Source organism: Mastigoproctus giganteus, chromosome 6 (genome assembly GCF_048544385.1).
Source record: "Mastigoproctus giganteus isolate SK-2022 chromosome 6, ASM4854438v1, whole genome shotgun sequence".
In the NCBI taxonomy this organism is placed as follows: Eukaryota; Metazoa; Arthropoda; class Arachnida; order Uropygi; family Thelyphonidae; genus Mastigoproctus; species Mastigoproctus giganteus.
This window is the reverse complement of record NC_143580.1, coordinates 33,082,043-33,103,684: the sequence shown is the minus strand read 5'-3', so window position 1 is coordinate 33,103,684 and position 21,642 is coordinate 33,082,043. Positions and strand designations below refer to the sequence as shown.

The 21,642-nt window shown below is 35.2% G+C and overlaps 1 protein-coding gene across 1 annotated transcript in view; it reads left to right on the top strand.

The window, feature by feature from the left end:
• Positions 1-21,642, top strand: part of LOC150084143 (bestrophin-2-like) — a 66,509-nt gene that overhangs the window by 31,413 nt on the left and 13,454 nt on the right. Inside the window, exons 5-7 of the mRNA XM_090375062.1 lie at positions 125-202; positions 3,881-4,033; positions 21,410-21,490. Of these exons, the coding sequence (XP_090231188.1) occupies positions 125-202; positions 3,881-4,033; positions 21,410-21,490 (312 nt within the window). The remainder of the gene's footprint in view (positions 1-124; positions 203-3,880; positions 4,034-21,409; positions 21,491-21,642) is intronic.

Genomic DNA, 21,642 nt, shown 5'->3' with positions numbered 1-21,642 from the left:
TTTTTTATTTATTTATTCTTTTTTTTTTTTTTTTTTTGGCTGATACTGCATAAGCTTGTTTTCTTGCATCAAATGCCTATACTAATGCTAACAACTTCTTTAATAATGTTTTTTCTATTTGCAGGAATTGTTTACATTCCGCACTGCATGTGGTACTATGTACAGCTATGACTGGATAAGTGTTCCACTTGTTTATACTCAGGTGAGAGAGAGACTTCATTTCTAGTAACTGGCTTTGAATCAGTTTTTGTCTTGTGATAATAAGCTTTATAAATAATTGTTAGTCTTGGTCAAGATTGCAGAAGTTAAATATGCTTATTAAGCAACACACTCAGACTAACACAATCAAAATGAACATCAGAAGTTTTTTGTGAATCAATTATGTAAATCATAAAGGGAAGAAAAGTCCAACTTTTTCTACATCAAAAGATTTTTATTATATTTTATTAACCAAGCAGTGCTCATGCCACTAAAAAAATAACAAACAAGGTTGCAAGGCATCAAACATTGATCTTTCATTAATGCATTGTATCAGTAATTATATGCAGTCTTATTTATTTTATTATTATTTATATATTTTTTTTTGTGTGAAAACTTTGAACATTTAAAAATATAGTATCTTTTAACATGTCAATTAAACAAAACTTTTATTAATTCTTCCCCCCCCCCCCCCAATGTTATAAACAAAATATAAAGTGAAAGTATTATCCTTTCCAATTTACAAAATCGTTAACACCATGAAATAATTATTTGCATATGCACACATTTAATATTTATGTATTACATACGTAAATATTAAAACACACACACATAAGCAGATATATTTAAATAAATTTGGGAAGCACTTGCCAGGTGTGAAACCATAAAATTCTACTTCAAAAACTACTCCAATAAAACTTTCTCTGGCGCCTCCGTGGGCAGGAGCAGCAGTATGTAGCACACGCCTCTTGATTAGACTGGGATTTGAGCTCATGACCACCAAATATGGAGGATGTGGAAAAGTCGGGGAATGACCACCACGTATCCCCAGAGCAATATGGCCTTAGTTGCTAATGCTCCAATAAAACCAAATAACAATAACAAAACTGTCTCTATTAGAAGGTAGCAAAAGTTTCAGCATAGTTGCCAATTTTTGACTTTCAAAAAGCTGGAGACTAAGTAATTGCAGGCAGGTGATATTTGGGCAAAAACAGATTTCCTGGAAGAGGATTTTTTATTTTTTTTAGCCTACACTGCACTAGCAATTAAATTTTACTTAACACCTTAGGTCGAAGTTTTACTGTGTTGGTCAGTTTTCATGTTTAACATGTATTATCTCTGCACCTGTCAAATTAATCTTTTGTAGCTGTGATTGACATGGAAGGTGGCCTTTACTAATTTATTCACAGGGTTATGGAAGTGTTATGGCTCATATTTCCAGAGCTTTCAACTCTTAACTCACATTGGCAACAATGTGAGTTAGTTGAAAATACTGAGTTTTTTTTTTTAAAGCAAATCATTTATTATATTAGTTATTGATAAACTTTTAAGTTCTTTTATTAATCTTTGCTTTTTAAATTGGGAGAGGCTATCATCCATATTTTGTGTTTTTTCTGTATTTTTTTTTTAAATGGCAAATGATTCTAAGGTGTTTATCACAATTGTATTCATTAACAAAATTAATAAATAAATTCGTAATTTTTTTAAATTTTCTGATTTTAGTGTAATTTTGCTAATTTGTTTTTGTAAAAAAAAAAAAAGCGTAATATATTACAACTCTCTAGCATAACGGTGAAACAGAGGCCTGGATTTGGGTCAGATCAAGTCAAAAAGACATTCTCTATTCACAAATCCAGAGACTTTAGCAACTTTGTTTCAATTGTTAATCTTAAATCAGCAACTTTTGTGGGAAAATTTATTTTTGTAAGGGACTTGTTATGATCTGCATGACTACCACAAGGTTAATTTACTTTTTTACTGAGAAGACACTCTCCTGAGAAAATACTAAGGACCTGGTGCTTCAAGACCAAAGCACTATGCTGTGGCTATCACTATTATTATTATTAAAAAATATTTCAGTAGTTACAGTTGGCAAATTTGTTACGAAGAACATTCAAGAAAATTTCATGTGATGATTTGAAGGGAAAAAAAGATCAACAATTAATGTAGTTTGTGATCGAATTTCCTTTATAAGAAAAAATTTTTGATTTGATATTTGATCTGTTTACTGCAGTGAAGAAACTGAACTGATGAAGGCAGTTATTTGACCAGTCCAGCGTGTCCACATTCAAGAATTGCCACATGTTTCCCATATACAACAATTCTTGAAGTCTCCATTACATTCTTCATTTTTTATATATATATATATATATATATATATATATATATATATATATATATATATATATATATATATATTACCAAAAGCTCTTTCAAGCAAGACTCAGCCAATGAGTCTGACATTTTTATCCTTTTTAACCAGAAGGTTTGATACATTCAGAAAGAATAAAATTAAAATAAATTTTTTTTTGAAGGTTAGGGAATTCAAAGTTTCTTTCATATTTTCTAAACTATTTTAATTTAATTCCTTCTGAATGCATCAAATTGTTGTTGTTGTTTGTTAGGAGCATTAGCAACTAAGGCCATATTGCTCCAGGGATATGCGGTGGTCATTCCCTGACCTTTCCACATCCTCCGTATTTAGTGGTCACAGGCTTGAGCCCCGGTCTAATCAAGAAGCGTGTGCTTCTTCCGTAGCCAGGAGCACTGCTGTTCCTGACTACGGAGGTGCCCCTAATGCATCAAATCTTATGGTTAAAAAGGAATTATGTTTTGTATAAATTATAGAAGCCACAGCTGATTTCCCCTTACTATTAAGATAATTAAGTAGTGACTATATTTAAATGCAGGAATTGAAATAATTTGAAAAATTACATGCATTTTTACAATTCAATCTCTGTCACTGGAAGGACACTGGTCTCTCCATTGACAAAGACTCACTTTCAGCCTTTGAAGCTAGAGCTCACATTAAAGATGACACCAGTATCCAAGAGTAAATTTAAACTGGTAATGTCATTTTAATATAAACATCAGCAAAAACTGAATCTGCTATTTAAAACTCAAGGCAGCTGTTACATAAGAGCTGTTTTGGGACTCATGATCTTACTGGCCTCTCCATGTCAGGTGACCTCTATTAGCAAACTTTATGCTAACTGGTAAATAATATATCAAGTCTAAGTGAGCAGTCAAGTGGTGTATGAAAGAAACTCCTGATGGCTGCTCACTTGGCTTGAGGTTGGCTGCTCTCTGAAAGCTTTAAAAGGAAATATAAATGTACAACTTCCTATCTTTCTTTATATCTTACCACCTCTAATAATTTTGTCTTCTCTTCAGTTTGCATAACTTACTTCATCTCCAGACAACCACTTGTGCATACTTTCCAGAGTCTCTTTATTTTCTTCCTTTTTAAAAAATTCTTTTGGAGTTCCCCATACGTACATACCCACATTATAACTGGGGAGCACTGCATTTTATCCAGTTTTCAATGTCACTTGTATTTTCTCAAGTTCAGTGTGCTAAATAATTAGTTTTTATTTAATGCAGAGCAAGTGTACTTATCCTTAAACATCAAAATAAATAAAACAGTCTGCATCATTAACAATCTGTTGCTTCACATGGAAATTATATGTGAAGAATCGTATGAGTACTGAACTTCTCAAACCATTAGTTCTGGCCCTTAAATGACCAATTTTAATACTGCAAACTGAATGAAGGCATAAAAAACCTTTTACATAATTATACTTGCATTTTCAAAATATAACTATCTTTGTACACAATGCTTCTCCTATTTGCCCAGTATTAGTAATCAATATCTTAAAATCATGTATTTCTTTATCTTCAGGTAGTTACTCTTGCAACATATGCTTATTTTGTTGCACAATTAATGGGACGTCAGTACTTGGATCCTAAGGAGAATTATACTGGGCATGGAATTGACTTGTATGTTCCTGTCTTCACACTTTTGCAATTTTTCTTTTATGTTGGCTGGCTCAAAGTAAGTAAAGATAACAACTAACTTGGGAAAAAAAAGAAAAGAAAAAAATTTCTTCATAATATAGTAAATGTCTGCCTGCACAAAATAAATTTGAAAAATTTTGTTTTAAATAATAGAGATTGTGTTCTGATTAAATCACCTGAAAATTTCACCTTAAAGTTACTTATATTTTTAATTTAAGTAAACCTATGATCCCGGGAAGTAAGGTAATGTATGTGTTATCGGTGTGTGCCCTGCAAAACTGAGTTCCACATTGCCTCAAAAATATGTACGGCTTCCCTCTGAATGCAGTGGCCATGTCAAATATGCAAGTACATGTTAAATAAAAGTCAAACATGAAGGGGGGTAAAATTAAATAAACTAAAATAAAAGAATAGTTAAAATAAATTCATTTCTAAAAATTATATATACAGGAATTTAGTGTAAAAGTCAGAGTTTTTATACTAAAATCATATCAAATTGTAGAACATTGGGGTATAGTTTCAATTTTAATGTGGCATTGAGTACTAAGTTTGCTAATAAATCTCATAGCTAGGACCAGACATCCCAATTTTCTGGAATTGTCCTGATATCGGGTATAATGGCCAATTTCAGTCTTAATTCCCTAGCATCCCCCCCCCCAAAGTTTTTGGGGAGGGATTCTACTTTTTTTTTTCACAAAGAAGTTCAGTGATATAAGTTAATTTTTTATATAAAATTATTTTGCTGAACTAAATATAAGTTATAGTTAATTATAATTTTGTTAATTTATCATGGCAATTAACATTATCATAATAGTTAATTATAATTTTGTTAATTTATCATGGCAATTAACATTATCATAATAAATAGCAACACTGAAACATTTTACTTTTAATACTGTCATGCAAGGATGTTATAATTAAACTCCAATATGAGGTGTACATTCATTTACTCATATTTTATTGAATATTTTATTTTTTCCCCAATATGCAGCAATTTCTAAGTATTGGACATGGTAGTTTTGCAGATATAAAAGCTCACTTAATATAGAACAGATTATTAAAGTCACAGGGTGAAAACAAATTCTGGCCTCCTCCCCTACAGTATACTAAACTCCCCATGCTAACATCAAACCAGAAACCTTTGTAAGAATCTACAGTGAATGCAGATTCTTAAAAAAAATAAACTGATTTTGTTTCCATGGAAGAATATTTATTTCAATGAAGAATTAAGTTGAGAAGGATTTAGTTGATATTGAAGGCTAATCTAAGATTTGAGAGGATGCTGGTCTTTTATGAAAGTAGGAATCCAATGAAGTTTTAATTGTGGCTCTTTTCTTTTCTCTGTCGATTTCTCTATAACAGACATATTAATCTAAAATACCAGCATTTACTTTGGAACTTCTTTCAAAATTGGGATCTGCCATTTTCAAAAATGGACATAGCTCCTTCATGTCTGAAGCTTTTGAGAGTTTCTTGCAAGTTAGTTCTTTAGGAATGGGATTCAATACATCCATCCTCAGGATGAGAATCTAACTACCTTTCCATATCTACAGTATTTGTAGTAGCCTCCTCAACATGATTTTTAAATCTTTCAAAATCAGTAGTAATAAATTGGAAACAACTTCTTCCAAAAGCCTCTAAGTGTTTACTTTCACTTCATCCCAAAAAGTAAAATTTTGAAGGGAATTTTCTTTTCCATACACGATTCCTTAACTGCAGGCACAAAGTAATTTGAAAACCAATCTTCAAAAAGTGATGCAACCAAGAATTTGATTTCTGCTAAACAGGAAGACTGGATTTTGTATAATTCCTTAAAGCTCTTTGGTTTTCTGAATGATAAATTGGCATAGGCTTCAATTTGAAATTGCTATTTGATGTGCTATCGTTAATGATGATAGTGTGTGTATCAGATTTGGTACTCTATCATCATTAATTTCATAATTTTACTGCTGGCATCTAATGGGAGAAACTGGCTGCACTTCTTTTCACATTTACTATTATCTGCCATTATTAATATATAATTATTATATTATGTAAATACATACATTATTATAATGTGTAAAAGTTTGTAATCAACGGCGAAACAGAAAAACAGCACGAAACAACGGTGAATAGAAACAGAGTCCACCACATGGAGTGTGCATTGGTTGATTTCTCTTTGGCGTTGTCATTAGTGTGGACAAGGTGTCTCAGGAATGGAGCATAGGGTATGGATCGCCTTAAAGTGGGGTATGCCTGTAATTGCTTCCAGTAAAGTCAAAGAAAAATAGAAGAAATTAAATCCTTACCCATAACCCCAATAGGTTGAAATGGTATTATAACTATTACTATATCATAAAAATAGTTCCCAAAATTCTTTGAACCAAGATACAATTATATCTTGGTTCAAAGAACCAAGACCAAGCTAATAGAATGTGCACATTCTATAATCTTATAATTAGATAGTATGAATCAGAGCTGTAATACTCAATATGTTCTACGTTGATAATAATATTAGTAAATTAATAAGAGGAGTTTACCTCAATATAGTACGTGGAACACTTCCGTATGATACCCTCCAGAAATTAAAACGGAAAAAACGAAAAAATCGACAACTTACCGGTCCATTAAAGTAAAATATAAATAATTAAATAATCAATTTAACACAATTCAAAATCAATTCAAAACAATTAAAATTCAAATTAACGCAATTAAAAGAATAACGAAAATATTCAAAACGATCTTCCTTCCTGAAGCTGACAATGCTTTTCGACCGACTGTCGTGATCACAGGAATGAAAATCACCGAATCAGGCTAAACCTGCAACTTAAATAGTGATTATGTGTCTTCGCGCATGCGCGTAAAGGTCCACGCATCGGAGATCAAATATGGCCGCCGAACATTAACAGAATTCTCGTGTAATTTAATTTCAATGGTTTCTGCAATTAATAGTCGCGTATAATTACGTTGAACGTTAAGTATTTTGGCCTCGTTAAATACAAAAGTATGTTTTTCGTTAATGGCATGAAAGGCTAATTCTGACGCTGCTGAACGAGAAGCACGAACTGAGGCTTCGTGTTGATTTACACGAATATTAAGAGAAAACCGCGTCGAACCCTGATAAGACGAGTCGCAATCACCGCAAGAAATGTTGTATACTAGATCATTAATTTGTGTTGCGAACGCGGAAAGAACCGAGCGATTGTTCAGTATAGTGTGTAACTTCCGTATAGGCCTAGCTATAATTTTAAATTCGGTATCTTTAAAGAATCTGTTAAGCTGTTTGTGCCACTGTTCAACGTATGGGACAGAAATAAAGTATTTTTTGATATTACTATTGTTGATTGGTGCAGTATTTTGTATCCTATCCTTAGCTTGTACCCTAATTCGATTTATTGTGTTAATGGGATAACCCCTGTTCAAGAATCTGCTAGTTAATATTTGTATTTCTGAGTCCAAAGCAGAATCCGTCGTTGAATATTTATAGGCATTTAGAAATTGATTAAAGATAATCGATCTTTTGTAGGTGAACGGGTGGTAGCTATTATAATGTAGAAGCATACCGGTGTTTGTGGGTTTTCGATAGATGCTAAATTGTATTTTGTTCGAGTCCCGGGTAAGCGTGAAATTTAGAAAGTTTAATGATTTTGTATCCGTATCTTCCCTTTCCAATGTAAATTTGAGTCTAGAATGAATATTATTAAACGAATGTAAAATGTCTTGGATAGTACTACTATCGGTAATAACTAGAACATCGTCTAAATACCTCCCATAGTATGTGATACGGGGACGAAAAGGTGTCAAATGTATCTGCTCAATCGTTGAGAGATAGATCTCTGACATTAAGCCACTCAGGCTCAAACCCATTGGTAATCCAAAAATTTGTTTGTACACCTTGTCTCGAAAGGTGATGTAGTTAGCCTCAACTAATAGTTTAATTAAGTGAAAAATTTCCTTAATAGGCAGCTTCGTATAATTAATCGGTGTCGAGTTTTTATTTAACATATCCCAAATAATATCTAATGTGTATTCAACGTTTACATTCGTATATAATGAGGTAACATCTAATGAGAATAAATTGTCATTGTCGCCGAGTCTACAGTCTTTAAGATTATTAAATAATGTATCGTAATTCTTAATCCCAAATTGTATAACCTGTCTAAAAGGTTTTATAATGTTATATACATATGTGGCTAAGGCTGAAAATGCCGAGTTCCTGTAGGAAACAATAGGTCGAATCGGAAATCCAGGCTTGTGTAATTTTACCTGACCAAAAAGTGCAGGAATATTGTATGTTCTGGACTTCAATTCCTTCAACTGAACCATAGTAATGTAGTCGTTTTTACGATATGTGGTTAACGTTTTATTGTATTGATTTACCAAATTGGTAAACAGTGTCGGGTCCACTTCACGATAAGTGGAGGTATCAGACACAACTGAATCTAACTTATTAATATAATCATGTTTATCTAGTATTACCACTGTGTCTCCTTTATCTGCCCTCTGTATAATAATGTCCTTATTTTCTCGAAGTTCTCGTAAAGCTGAACTGTCATGTGTATTCAATTTAGGAAGTCGCGTTTCTTTTATGTTATTCACTACTTGGTTAACTTGTTGAATAAATACATCTTTTTGTGGAACACTACGAAGTCCAAATTCAATATCAATTACGCATTGTTTTTTTGGCAGCTTTCGAGGTGGTAAATTATAATTTAATCCTTTGGATAAAAGTGAAATCTGGTCCTGCGATAGTGTACACGAGGAAAGATTTGTAACCTGTTGATATGTCGGTTCGTTGGATACTGGGTGAGGGGGTGTTCGTGAACTAGCCGACATATTCTGTGGTAGTGCGTTATGTGTCTGTGGGGGGGATGTCACCCAACTCGTGTGAACTTGGTCGCAAGCTCGCGACAATGTGTTAGAATTCGCATGAACGTGTCTTGAACTATTCGATAATGTTTGCAACTTATTAACGTGTCTGTTTTTTATCTCTGAGGCTTGTGCTTCCCGTCGCAAATCTATGGAGGTCTTCAATACAGACCAATCGTTCGGATGTAGATAATTTTTTAATTTATCGCGAAGCTTCCTAACCTGGGAAAGGTATTTTTGTTTATCCGAATATCGAGATTTTAAGGCAAGCTTAACAATATTACGTGATGTCGCCAGTGATAGTTGTTTTATGCCTGAAATTTTTTGATTTAAATTCACCCTGGCAAACTTCGGAACGATGTTGTTTTGAAGGCAATATTTTAGGAAAGAAATATGGTAACTTTGGGCCGAGTACCTTAGTGTAGATTTAATGTAATTTTGTACCAAGCCATTCAAAAAATCTCCCATAATTGTGTGTATCGATTGTATACTACTGGAGAGACAGGAAGTGAATGAAATAGTCAATAAGAAATAGTCAATATTATTATCAACGTAGAACATATTGAGTATTACAGCTCTGATTCATACTATCTAATTAATTTCCAAACTCTTATTGACTATTTCATTCACTTCCTGTCTCTCCAGTAGTATACAATCGATACACACAATTATGGGAGATTTTTTGAATGGCTTGGTACAAAATTACATTAAATCTACACTAAGGTACTCGGCCCAAAGTTACCATATTTCTTTCCTAAAATATTGCCTTCAAAACAACATCGTTCCGAAGTTTGCCAGGGTGAATTTAAATCAAAAAATTTCAGGCATAAAACAACTATCACTGGCGACATCACGTAATATTGTTAAGCTTGCCTTAAAATCTCGATATTCGGATAAACAAAAATACCTTTCCCAGGTTAGGAAGCTTCGCGATAAATTAAAAAATTATCTACATCCGAACGATTGGTCTGTATTGAAGACCTCCATAGATTTGCGACGGGAAGCACAAGCCTCAGAGATAAAAGCTTGCGACCAAGTTCACACGAGTTGGGTTTGTTTGTTTGTTGTTTGGTTTTTAGGAGCATTAGCAACTAAGGCCATATTGCTCCGGGATATGCGGTGGTCATTCCCTGACCTTTCCGCATCATCCGTATTTGGTGGTGACGGGCTCGAACCCCGGTCTAATCAAGAAGCGTGTGCTACGCACTGCTGCTCCTTCCCACCTGGCTACGGAGGCGCCCACGAGTTGGGTGACATCCCCCCCACAGACACATAACGCACTACCACAGAATATGTCGGCTAGTTCACGAACACCCCCTCACCCAGTATCCAACGAACCGACATATCAACAGGTTACAAATCTTTCCTCGTGTACACTATCGCAGGACCAGATTTCACTTTTATCCAAAGGATTAAATTATAATTTACCACCTCGAAAGCTGCCAAAAAAACAATGCGTAATTGATATTGAATTTGGACTTCGTAGTGTTCCACAAAAAGATGTATTTATTCAACAAGTTAACCAAGTAGTGAATAACATAAAAGAAACGCGACTTCCTAAATTGAATACACATGACAGTTCAGCTTTACGAGAACTTCGAGAAAATAAGGACATTATTATACAGAGGGCAGATAAAGGAGACACAGTGGTAATACTAGATAAACATGATTATATTAATAAGTTAGATTCAGTTGTGTCTGATACCTCCACTTATCGTGAAGTGGACCCGACACTGTTTACCAATTTGGTAAATCAATACAATAAAACGTTAACCACATATCGTAAAAACGACTACATTACTATGGTTCAGTTGAAGGAATTGAAGTCCAGAACATACAATATTCCTGCACTTTTTGGTCAGGTAAAATTACACAAGCCTGGATTTCCGATTCGACCTATTGTTTCCTACAGGAACTCGGCATTTTCAGCCTTAGCCACATATGTATATAACATTATAAAACCTTTTAGACAGGTTATACAATTTGGGATTAAGAATTACGATACATTATTTAATAATCTTAAAGACTGTAGACTCGGCGACAATGACAATTTATTCTCATTAGATGTTACCTCATTATATACGAATGTAAACGTTGAATACACATTAGATATTATTTGGGATATGTTAAATAAAAACTCGACACCGATTAATTATACGAAGCTGCCTATAAAGGAGATTTTTCACTTAATTAAACTATTAGTCGAGGCTAACTACATCACCTTTCGAGACAAGGTGTATAAACAAATTTTTGGATTACCAATGGGTTTGAGCCTGAGTGGCTTAATGTCAGAGATCTATCTCTCAACGATTGAACAGATACATTTGACACCTTTTCGTCCCCGTATCACATACTATGGGAGGTATTTAGACGATGTTCTAGTTATTACCGATAGTAGTACTATCCAAGACATTTTACATTCGTTTAATAATATTCATTCTAGACTCAAATTTACATTGGAAAGGGAAGATACGGATACAAAATCATTAAACTTTCTAAATTTCACGCTTACCCGGGACTCGAACAAAATACAATTTAGCATCTATCGAAAACCCACAAACACCGGTATGCTTCTACATTATAATAGCTACCACCCGTTCACCTACAAAAGATCGATTATCTTTAATCAATTTCTAAATGCCTATAAATATTCAACGACGGATTCTGCTTTGGACTCAGAAATACAAATATTAACTAGCAGATTCTTGAACAGGGGTTATCCCATTAACACAATAAATCGAATTAGGGTACAAGCTAAGGATAGGATACAAAATACTGCACCAATCAACAATAGTAATATCAAAAAATACTTTATTTCTGTCCCATACGTTGAACAGTGACACAAACAGCTTAACAGATTCTTTAAAGATACCGAATTTAAAATTATAGCTAGGCCTATACGGAAGTTACACACTATACTGAACAATCGCTCGGTTCTTTCCGCGTTCGCAACACAAATTAATGATCTAGTATACAACATTTCTTGCGGTGATTGCGACTCGTCTTATCAGGGTTCGACGCGGTTTTCTCTTAATATTCGTGTAAATCAACACGAAGCCTCAGTTCGTGCTTCTCGTTCAGCAGCGTCAGAATTAGCCTTTCATGCCATTAACGAAAAACATACTTTTGTATTTAACGAGGCCAAAATACTTAACGTTCAACGTAATTATACGCGACTATTAATTGCAGAAACCATTGAAATTAAATTACACGAGAATTCTGTTAATGTTCGGCGGCCATATTTGATCTCCGATGCGTGGACCTTTACGCGCATGCGCGAAGACACATAATCACTATTTAAGTTGCAGGTTTAGCCTGATTCGGTGATTTTCATTCCTGTGATCACGACAGTCGGTCGAAAAGCATTGTCAGCTTCAGGAAGGAAGATCGTTTTGAATATTTTCGTTATTCTTTTAATTGCGTTAATTTGAATTTTAATTGTTTTGAATTGATTTTGAATTGTGTTAAATTGATTATTTAATTATTTATATTTTACTTTAATGGACCGGTAAGTTGTTGATTTTTTCGTTTTTTCCGTTTTAATTTCTGGAGGGTATCATACGGAAGTGTTCCACGTACTATATTGAGGTAAACTCCTCTTATTAATTTACTACTATAATCTTATAAATACAAAATACAAATGAAATGCACTTTCTCTTAGTGTTATTTTTTTAGTCAATATGCAAAATTAACCATCCCAAAAATAAATCAGCAGCAAATATTAATAAAGTGGATTCTGTATATATTGAGTGCAGTAGCATCATTAATACACAGCCATTTCTGAATAAACAGAATATTTATAAGGCGGCATCATTTTAAGTTATATCTCATATTGTGTGAAGTTCATTAATACACAACTCATGGCTGTGTATTAATGATGCTATTGCACTTAATATGTACATAGTCTAAATTTGCTCACAGCTTGAGGCTTTAGTAGATTCTATATGGCAATTTTTCTTGAATATTTTTATAATTTTTTTTCATGCAATCTGTGATTTTTTTTTTTTTTTTTTTTTGTACCTTTTCTAGAAGAATAGTTTTTCTAAGTAATATTTGTTTTATATTGTAGACTGTTTTGTGATAGTTTTTATGTTATTTGTGATATGGGAAATATTTCATGTTATTTTTTTATTTGTAATATTAAATTTTTATCATAAAAAAAAAGTATCCATTATATTTCCCTAGTTGTAAAAAAAAAAAGATAAAAGTCGCACGTGCTGAGCATGCACGGAAGATGATTTTATGTGAAACATCCATCGCATTTCTTTTAGGTATTTTGATTACAAAATAAAATAGCTATTGTATTGTAAACATTTTATTGATCATTCACAAATTTACATAATTTCAGCTGGAAGACAAGATACAATGGATTTATGATAACAAAGGTAAGAGACTTATACTTGTGACTGCAACATATCTAAATGTCTCTGGAAGACAGCGTCGATTGAGGTACCCGATCTTGTAGTTGAAACAACATATGCAGCCGTTGGGGTCACCTAAAAATGGAATTTAATGAAAATGAAGAAATTGTACAAATACTTGACATCGATGGTTCGACTGTTGATGATCCTGCTCAGATTGCAAACAAACTGAATGAGTATTTTGCATCTACATTCACACGTGAGGAATTATTACAGTTTGAAAATGGAAGAAGGTTATCAAATTGTAGCAGTGTGCGAGAGCATCCTTGGACTCAGGGGAGGTTCCCACGGACTGGAGATGTGCAAATGTGTCCCCAATTCACAAAGGTGGATCGAAGGGTGACACGAGTAATTACAGACCAGTTAGTTTAACTTCTGTTCCGGGTAAAATAATGGAGTCACTGGTTAAAGATGCATTGCAGGATCATCTAGACAAGACTGCAGCAATAATTCAAACACAGCATGGGTTTGTTAAGGGAAAGTCTTGTCTGACAAATTTGATTGGTTATTATGATGTGGTCACAAAGGAACTGGATGCAAAAAATAATTTTGGTATCATATACTTGGATTTCAGGAAAGCTTTTGACACTGTTGCGCATGGAAGACTACTGTACAAATTGGAGCAGAATGGTATTAAGGGTAAGTTGCTACAATGGATAAAAGGATGGTTAAGTGGGAGAAGACAGAGGGTGGTAATCAGTGGGTGCTGCTCTTCGTGGACTAATGTTATTAGTGGAGTCCCACAGGGTTCGGTGTTGGGTCCACTGTTGTTTTGTGTATTTATCAATGATATTGATGAAGGTATATCAGGCTTAATGTCGAAGTTTACAGATGACACAAAGGTTGGCAGGGTTGTTAATGACAGTAATGGCAGTGTGCTACTGCAACAGGATCTAGATAATTTGGGCAGATGGGCTAAGAAGTGGCAACTGAAGTTCAACCTTGACAAATGCAAAGTACTGCATATGGGTAGAAGTAACCCCAGAGAAACGTACCAACTGTGTGGTACTACACTTAAGGTGGTAGAAAATGAAAAAGACCTGGGAGTAATTGTGCAGTCAGATATGAAGTTTTCTGAGCAATGCAGACAGGCTGCTAGGGCAGGTCATGGGGTTTTGTCAATGATATATAGGAATTTTGCTAGCAGGGAAAAGGAGGTGATTGTCCCTCTGTATAAGGCAATGGTCAGGCCATGCCTTGAGTACTGCGTACAGGTCTGGAGGCCTCATTTTAGGAAGGATGTAGATTTGCTTGAGCGTGTACAGAGAAGAGCAACACGATTGGTGAGGGAAATGAAGGGATTCTCTTACCAAGAGAGGCTTAAGTTCTGCAAATTGCAGTGGCTGGAGACTAGGCACCTGCGCAGTGATCTGATTGAGGTCTATAAGGCCTTGAATGGGTTGAGCACGCTGAATTCTGATGGGATCCTTCCACTTGTTCAGATTACGAACCTACGGGGACATAAGTTCAAATTAAGAAAGGACAGATGTAGAATAGATGTGCGGAAATTTGCCTTTAGCCAGCGGGTGGTTAATTGCTGGAACAAACTTCCATCTGTCGTTGTGGAAGTTGATAGGTTAAATAAATTTACGGAGGAACTGGACAGGCATTTGGAGGGAATGGTGTGTTTTTTTTTTTTTTTTTGGCTGATGCTGCATAAGCTCCTACACTTGCTTTCTTGCATCATGTGCCACTACTACTACTACTACTACTACTTGTATTGTTGCAATCATACTTACTGCAGGAAGTATGATTGTGATCATAACTGTTCAAAAATCCTCGAGTTAGAACTCAAGATATCGTACTAGTCACAAAAAATGTGTCACATGTTCTAATCAAGACGTGAGTTCTTGGCACAGACTAGTGGTGTGTGTGTGTGTGTGTGGAAGTGCCTCTGGCGGATGACATCACTTCTGTGACTAATCAGATTTACTCGGTAGATACATCAAAAAATCGGAAAGACTGAGAGCCCATGGTTAAAATATTCAGAGCTCACGTTGAGTAATACTATTGCTCTGATTATGAACTGTAATTATTCATGCATGGAAAATCAGCAGATAAAAGAAACACTAGATGGCAGTGATCACAGTGTATTGATTTGGGATTGACTTAAAGAAACTACCATCAAGCTTAAGGAAGGGTTTTTTGCTTTCATTAAGGTGACTACAGTGGTCTCAGACAGTTTGTAAATTCTATACAGTGGGAACATTTGCTGATATTATCATCAGCAAATTCTAAATGTGAAGTATTCGAGGAATTAATCATAGAAGTTAGTAGGCTTTTCATACCAACCAAGAAATACTCTTCCAAGTATAAGCCTAAATGGATATCAAATAAACTGATGAAACTCGTGGCAGAGAAGAAAAATGCATGAGATGCTTATAAATTATCGGGCAACACAGAAGCCTATGGTAGATATAAACTAGTCTGTAATCAAGTCACAAAGGAGGTCAGGCAAGTGAAGGCAGATTCCAAAAAATCTTTGACGAAGGATCCAAAGAAAAACACCAAAGGCTTTGTTACTTATGTAAACACTAGAAGGGGATGAATTAAATTGGTCCACTGAATATTAAGGGTGACTGTTGGTAATCCTGCTCAGGTTGCTGACAAACTGAATGAGTATTTTGCTTTGCATGAGGAATTCTTTAGTGAAGGGGATGCCGGCAGTTTATCAAACTCTAACAGTGAGCTAAATGATTTTGTAATAACTGAGAGGAAAATGGAAAAGAAACTGTTGAAGTTAAACATAACAAAGGCCTCTGGAGTGGATGGGATCTATACAATTATATTAAGGGAGGCAGCAAAGGAAGTAAACAGGCAAGCTGTGTTAGCCACAATTATGAGAGCATCCTTGGATTCAGAGGGGGGGGGGGTCCCCACACACTGGAGATGTGCAAATGTATCTCCAATTCACAAAGGAGAATTAAAGGATGTCATGAGTAATTACAGATCTGTTAGTTGAACTTCTGTTCCAGGAAAAATAATGGAGTCACTAGTAAAAGTAATGTACTTTCATTTAGACAGGGCCCCAGGGTTCGGTGTTGGGCCCATTATTGTTTTCTATGTTTATCAAAGCTATTGATGAAGGCATAATGTCCAAGATTGCAGATGGCACAAAGGTTGGCAGGGTGGATAATGACATGCTACTGCAACAGGATGTAAAAAAGTTATGCAGATGAGTTGAGAAATGGCAATTAATGTTTAACATTGGTAAATGCAAAATACTGCACATGGGTGGTAGTAATGTACCAGCTGTGTGGTACTTTACTCAGGCTAATGGTAAATGAAAAAGAACTAAGAGTAATTGTGCTGTCAGGTATGAAATCCTCTGACAATGACAAAGAATTTTGCTAGAAGGGATGTGGAGGTGATTATTCCATTGTATAAGGCAATGATCAGACCACATCTTTAGTACTGCATACAAGTCTGGAGGCCTCATTTAGGAAGGATGTAGAGCTACTGGAACGAGTACAAAGAACAGCAGTGTTCTTTTTATTGTTACAATATTATTCATTATGCTGAAAGCTTGCTCATCTTCAGTACTGCTAATTGCAATGGTTATCTGCTTTTACTACAGTCATGCTGCAACTTTGTAAAGCTTCTGAAAGGTAAGAGAGCTTCTGCGGGATGTCGATGATTGGTGATAAATCGTTAAGAAATTTCAGGTTTAAAAGTTTTGTTTAATAATCCCGAATATTTAACTTCTGATTCAAAATGTTTGCACAAAGCTGGATAATTCCTCCAAACCACAATTGCTGTCTGCAAGCTACAGGCTGCCCATTGTGGCCCGAACACAAGACTGACCTTTATAATTTCCACTTTGAGTTCTTTAGCAATCATCCTTAAATCACGTTGTTTTTTGAAGATCAAATGCATAGTTTTATTATTTATTATTATTATTATTGCCTGTATGCCATTATATTTTGGAACATTTTCTTCACAGTGAAGGTCTCGATGCAGTTTCAAAATCTGCCAACATTTCACCTTCGGAAAGTTTTTCTTAGTCCATCTTCATCCACTGCAGGATGAAGATGGACTAAGAAAACTAGAAAGTTTCTGGCTTCTCCAGAAACTTTCTAGTTTTTTTCTGTTTTGCATCCATTTACTACCCACGAACGTGCAAATTTCATTTATCCATCTCCGTTGTCTTCCAGGTTTCCTTTTAGCTCCTCTTGGGTACCATTCTGTTGTTTTCTTAGTCCATCTGTCATCGTGTCTTTGAGCTGTGTGTCCTGCCCAAGACCATTTCAGTTCTTTAGTTTTGATAAGAATGTCTTTATTTATGTTTGCTGCCTAATCCAAGTGTTTTTCATCTTATCTAACAGTTTGATTCCTAGTGTGATTCGTTCCATTTTTCGCTGTGTGGTTCTCAGCTTCTCTTCCATTCTTTTGGTGAGTGCCCAAGTTTCACTTCCATGTCATGGTGGGGAGTATACATTGGTTCAGACGAAATTTATTCGTCTCTTGATTTCCAGCCATTTATTATTTATTACAGCTAATGGCTTGTCCCAGATAAATATATGAATTCACCTTCAATGCTTATATCCCTTTCTGAGGCATACTTGTTCATCGTTACTTTTGTTTTAGCCATATTCATTTTTAGTCCAAAATCCTTACTAACTTTGCATAACTGATTAAGATTTTCCTCTAATTCTTTGAGATCATGGCTTATGGTCACAATGTCATCTGCAAATCATAAATGGTTTAGGTACTCTCCTTTCTGTGACCAGTCCAATCTTCTGAAAGCTTCCTCAAGGGCAACAGTAAACAACTTCAGAGATATTGTGTCTCCTTGTTAGACTCCTTTCTCAATTTTAAATTTGCTACTCTCTTTGTCTAGTCTAATAAAGGAGGTAGTGCTCTCATATATTTTCTTCAAAATCATAAATGTATTACGTATCTATGCCTTGTCTTTTTAGTGCCCAAAACATTGCCTTATGCTGTGTGGAGTCAAATGCTTTTTCATAATCCTCAAATGCCAGGCATAAGGGTGCCTGGAATTTTTGGCAGTTTTATATTCGTTAGCTGTGATATTACGTGAAGGTGATCGATAGTTGAGAATCTTATCCTAAAGCCATCTTGCTCTTTCGGTTGATTCTCGTCAAGTATTCTTTTTCTTTATAGTAGTCTTCTGCTATTTGAATTATGCCTTCTCTACTATTTATAAGTACACTATCACTATTCTTCAGTTTCAGGATCATTTGCCTTTCTGTATACTCATGGCTACTAACTTAAGTCCTTTGTTTTCCCTCGATGCTTGTTCCACTTTTCTTATTGTTAAATATTCTGTGTTCTATTTTTAATGGCTTTGCATAACTCAGTATATTCAATTTTGTCCTTGTCAGTGTTTATCTTGCTCTACATATGTCATCTTTGGTTCATCATGAAAACTGTTTCTTGACTAATTTTTTCTTCTTTGGATTTCTTTTTACCTATAGGTTTCTTGAGTTTTATCACTTTCAGAAAGTTGTAGTATTCCCGTCGATACCTTGGTCCTGAAAGGTCTGCAGAAGCTGAAACTTGTTTTTAAGTTCCAGTACATACTGCTTTTTCTCCTCTTCTGTTATCTCAAAGACCTTCGTATTATTTACTTGAGACAATTTTTTTCCTTTTTTTTTTTTTTTTTTTTGTTAGTTGTTGGCACATCGGCTTCTGTGGCCATAATGCACCTCCCAAAGTTTTTGCATTTTACTCTGATCCAAGCCCGAAGCGAGATTTGAACCTGCGACCTTTGGGTTGCCGGGCAGGCGCTTTACCTACCTGGCTAGCCCAGTCGGCTCCTTTCTTTTCTTACATCTATATCAAGTGTGCATCTTACCATTCTGTGATCACTTCCAACATTTACCTTGTTCAGGACAGTAACATCATTCACAGTATAGCTTCTGTTAGTGAGGATGAAGTCGATTTCATTAGTTGTTAATCCATTTGGGCTCTTCCATGTCCACTATCTGTTCACCATTTTCTTGAAAAGTGTTCATTGCTTGAACACTTTTCTTTCACCAATTCCAAAATTTCCTATAGTTTCCCCTTTTGTGATGTTTTGTCTCTTTCCAACCTTAAAATATTGAAGTCCCCCATAATGATAGTGCAGTGGGTTTCTGCTCATCTAGCAGTCTCTCAATTTCAGTGTACATTTCTTAAACCTCTTCATCATCATGGTTCGATGTCGGTGCATAAATCGTTACGACCTTTAGCTTGTACCTCTTAGAAATCCTAGATACCCTTGGTGATGTACTTTTGAAATTTTCTTCATTTTACGGAAACTATCTTAAATGTAATTACCAAGGGGAATTCAAAAAAATTCCCCTTTGGTAATTACATTAAAGAAGTCATCGCTGTAAAGATGTTCATTAAAGAGGTCCGACTAATTAAATAAAAAATTATGCAATTTTAAAACACTTAACTGGTCAATTGTGCCATTAAAATGCTTGGGATGGGGCCCCTCTCTCCCCACCATAGTTCTGGCTCTGGATACTCAGTAATTGAATTCAGGATTTCATTTCAACAATGGGCTCGCAAATTTTCAAAAAAAAATAGCAATGGGCTCTCGTGAGCCTACTACAGCTCACCGCTGGTATTACTCCCTCTGGGTGCCTCTCAAACATGCTGCTGTAGAAAACAGTCATCCAATCCACAAAGGGTTTGCTAGTCTATGAGTGACTAACCCACAAGTTCCAGTCAACATCTGGAAAGTTAATCCCTCTTTATAAGACATTCTGATTTACTGGCCCACTTTCTCTGTACAGCTGTTTGTTACAATCTTCAGTCATTAGGCCTATAACACACTCCTAGTCTCATTTTTGCTTTTCCAGTGCTTATGTCACACCAGACTGACTCAACCTTGCACTGGCCACCCATGTCAACTGGATGCACTGCCTTAGATTTTTACTTCTTAACTAAGAGCATAATCTCTCCTATCCTGTTTGTCCTTTCTGCATACATTGTACTAATTATAAAATAGAAAATCCAAAATATTTTTAGTTGTTTGCTAACAAGATTCACAATTGTTTCAGTTAAACGCTTTTATGTTTGCCATTAAACAAGAATTTACTGATGGCTAGTAGAGATCAGCCTCCCCCAGAACTTGACTTGTCAGGCGCAGAGAAAAGGATCGATAAGGATAAAATTATAGATTGAAGATTTTAAGTGCAGATGAGCTTGTTGCTCAGTAGCACATTGGGTAGTGTAGGTGTTAGTGATGGTGATGTATACATTGTACTCCCCGTATTCACATTCTGCATCCCTTATCTGAGTCACGTGTCTGAAATCCCAACAATGTTTGCATTTAATGTGTTGACCAGCACTTCAAATTCATTAGATTTTTTTTTTGATTAGTTTTTTCTTATTATTAAAAAATCATGAGTGGGCTGAAATTTACTTATGGGTACACTGTCCAGACTACCTCAGGGTGTTTTTCCCACTGTTTTAACCATATGAAAATGACTTCTACAGACGGTGCGTGTTATCAGTAGTTGCAATAGAAGTTGTTTGCCTATCAGGTTAAAACCGGGTAGGGGGGATAAACACCCTAAGAATGAAGCAGCCTGGAGGGTGTACCCGTAAGTAAATTTCAGCCACAAAGGCATTACACTCATGAACTCCAATAATCTGCTTTTAGTAATGAGAAAAAACTAATCAGTACATTGTTATCGACTTCTACTGCCATTACCCAAAACATTGCCTTATGCTGTGTGGAGTCAAATGGTTTTTCATAATCCTCAAATGCCAGGCATAAGGGTGCCTGGAATTTTTGGCAGTTTTATATTCATTAGCTGTGATATTACGTGAAGGTGATCGATAGTTGAGAATCTTATCCTAAAGCCATCTTGCTCTATTTACCGAGAATGCAGGGAAAAGCTGGGGTACTGGGAAATGCGTTTGACCACTAAAAGTTTCCCGTGGTTCTCATGTTGGCTTTCTTTACCTTCGCCAGTTTATATACTATACTCTTAGTTACCCTAACACAGCCCATGTATTTACTTGTTTTGTTTCATAGTGACTTGCTTTCAGGGCTGCTGCTCATTCTAGTAGTAATGCAAATATCACTTTCACCTTTGCCTGCAGCTATTGTCAATCTATTAGTCTGTAAAATATATATCAGTAAAATAGATTTTCCTTTTAACTTAATCAGTTTATTTTTACAGGTAGCTGAACAATTGGTAAATCCTTATGGGGAAGATGATGATGACTTTGAATTGGGCTGGTGCTTAGAAAGAAATGTTCAGGTTTGATTTAAATTTTTGTACTTTTCTTACATTTGTAATACCTAGTAACCTTTGTACTATTTTCAAAAGATTTCAAAATAGTCCAAGTCTGTCAAGAAGATTTAAAATAATCATTTAAAATATTAAAATATTCAGAATCTACATTGTCACTA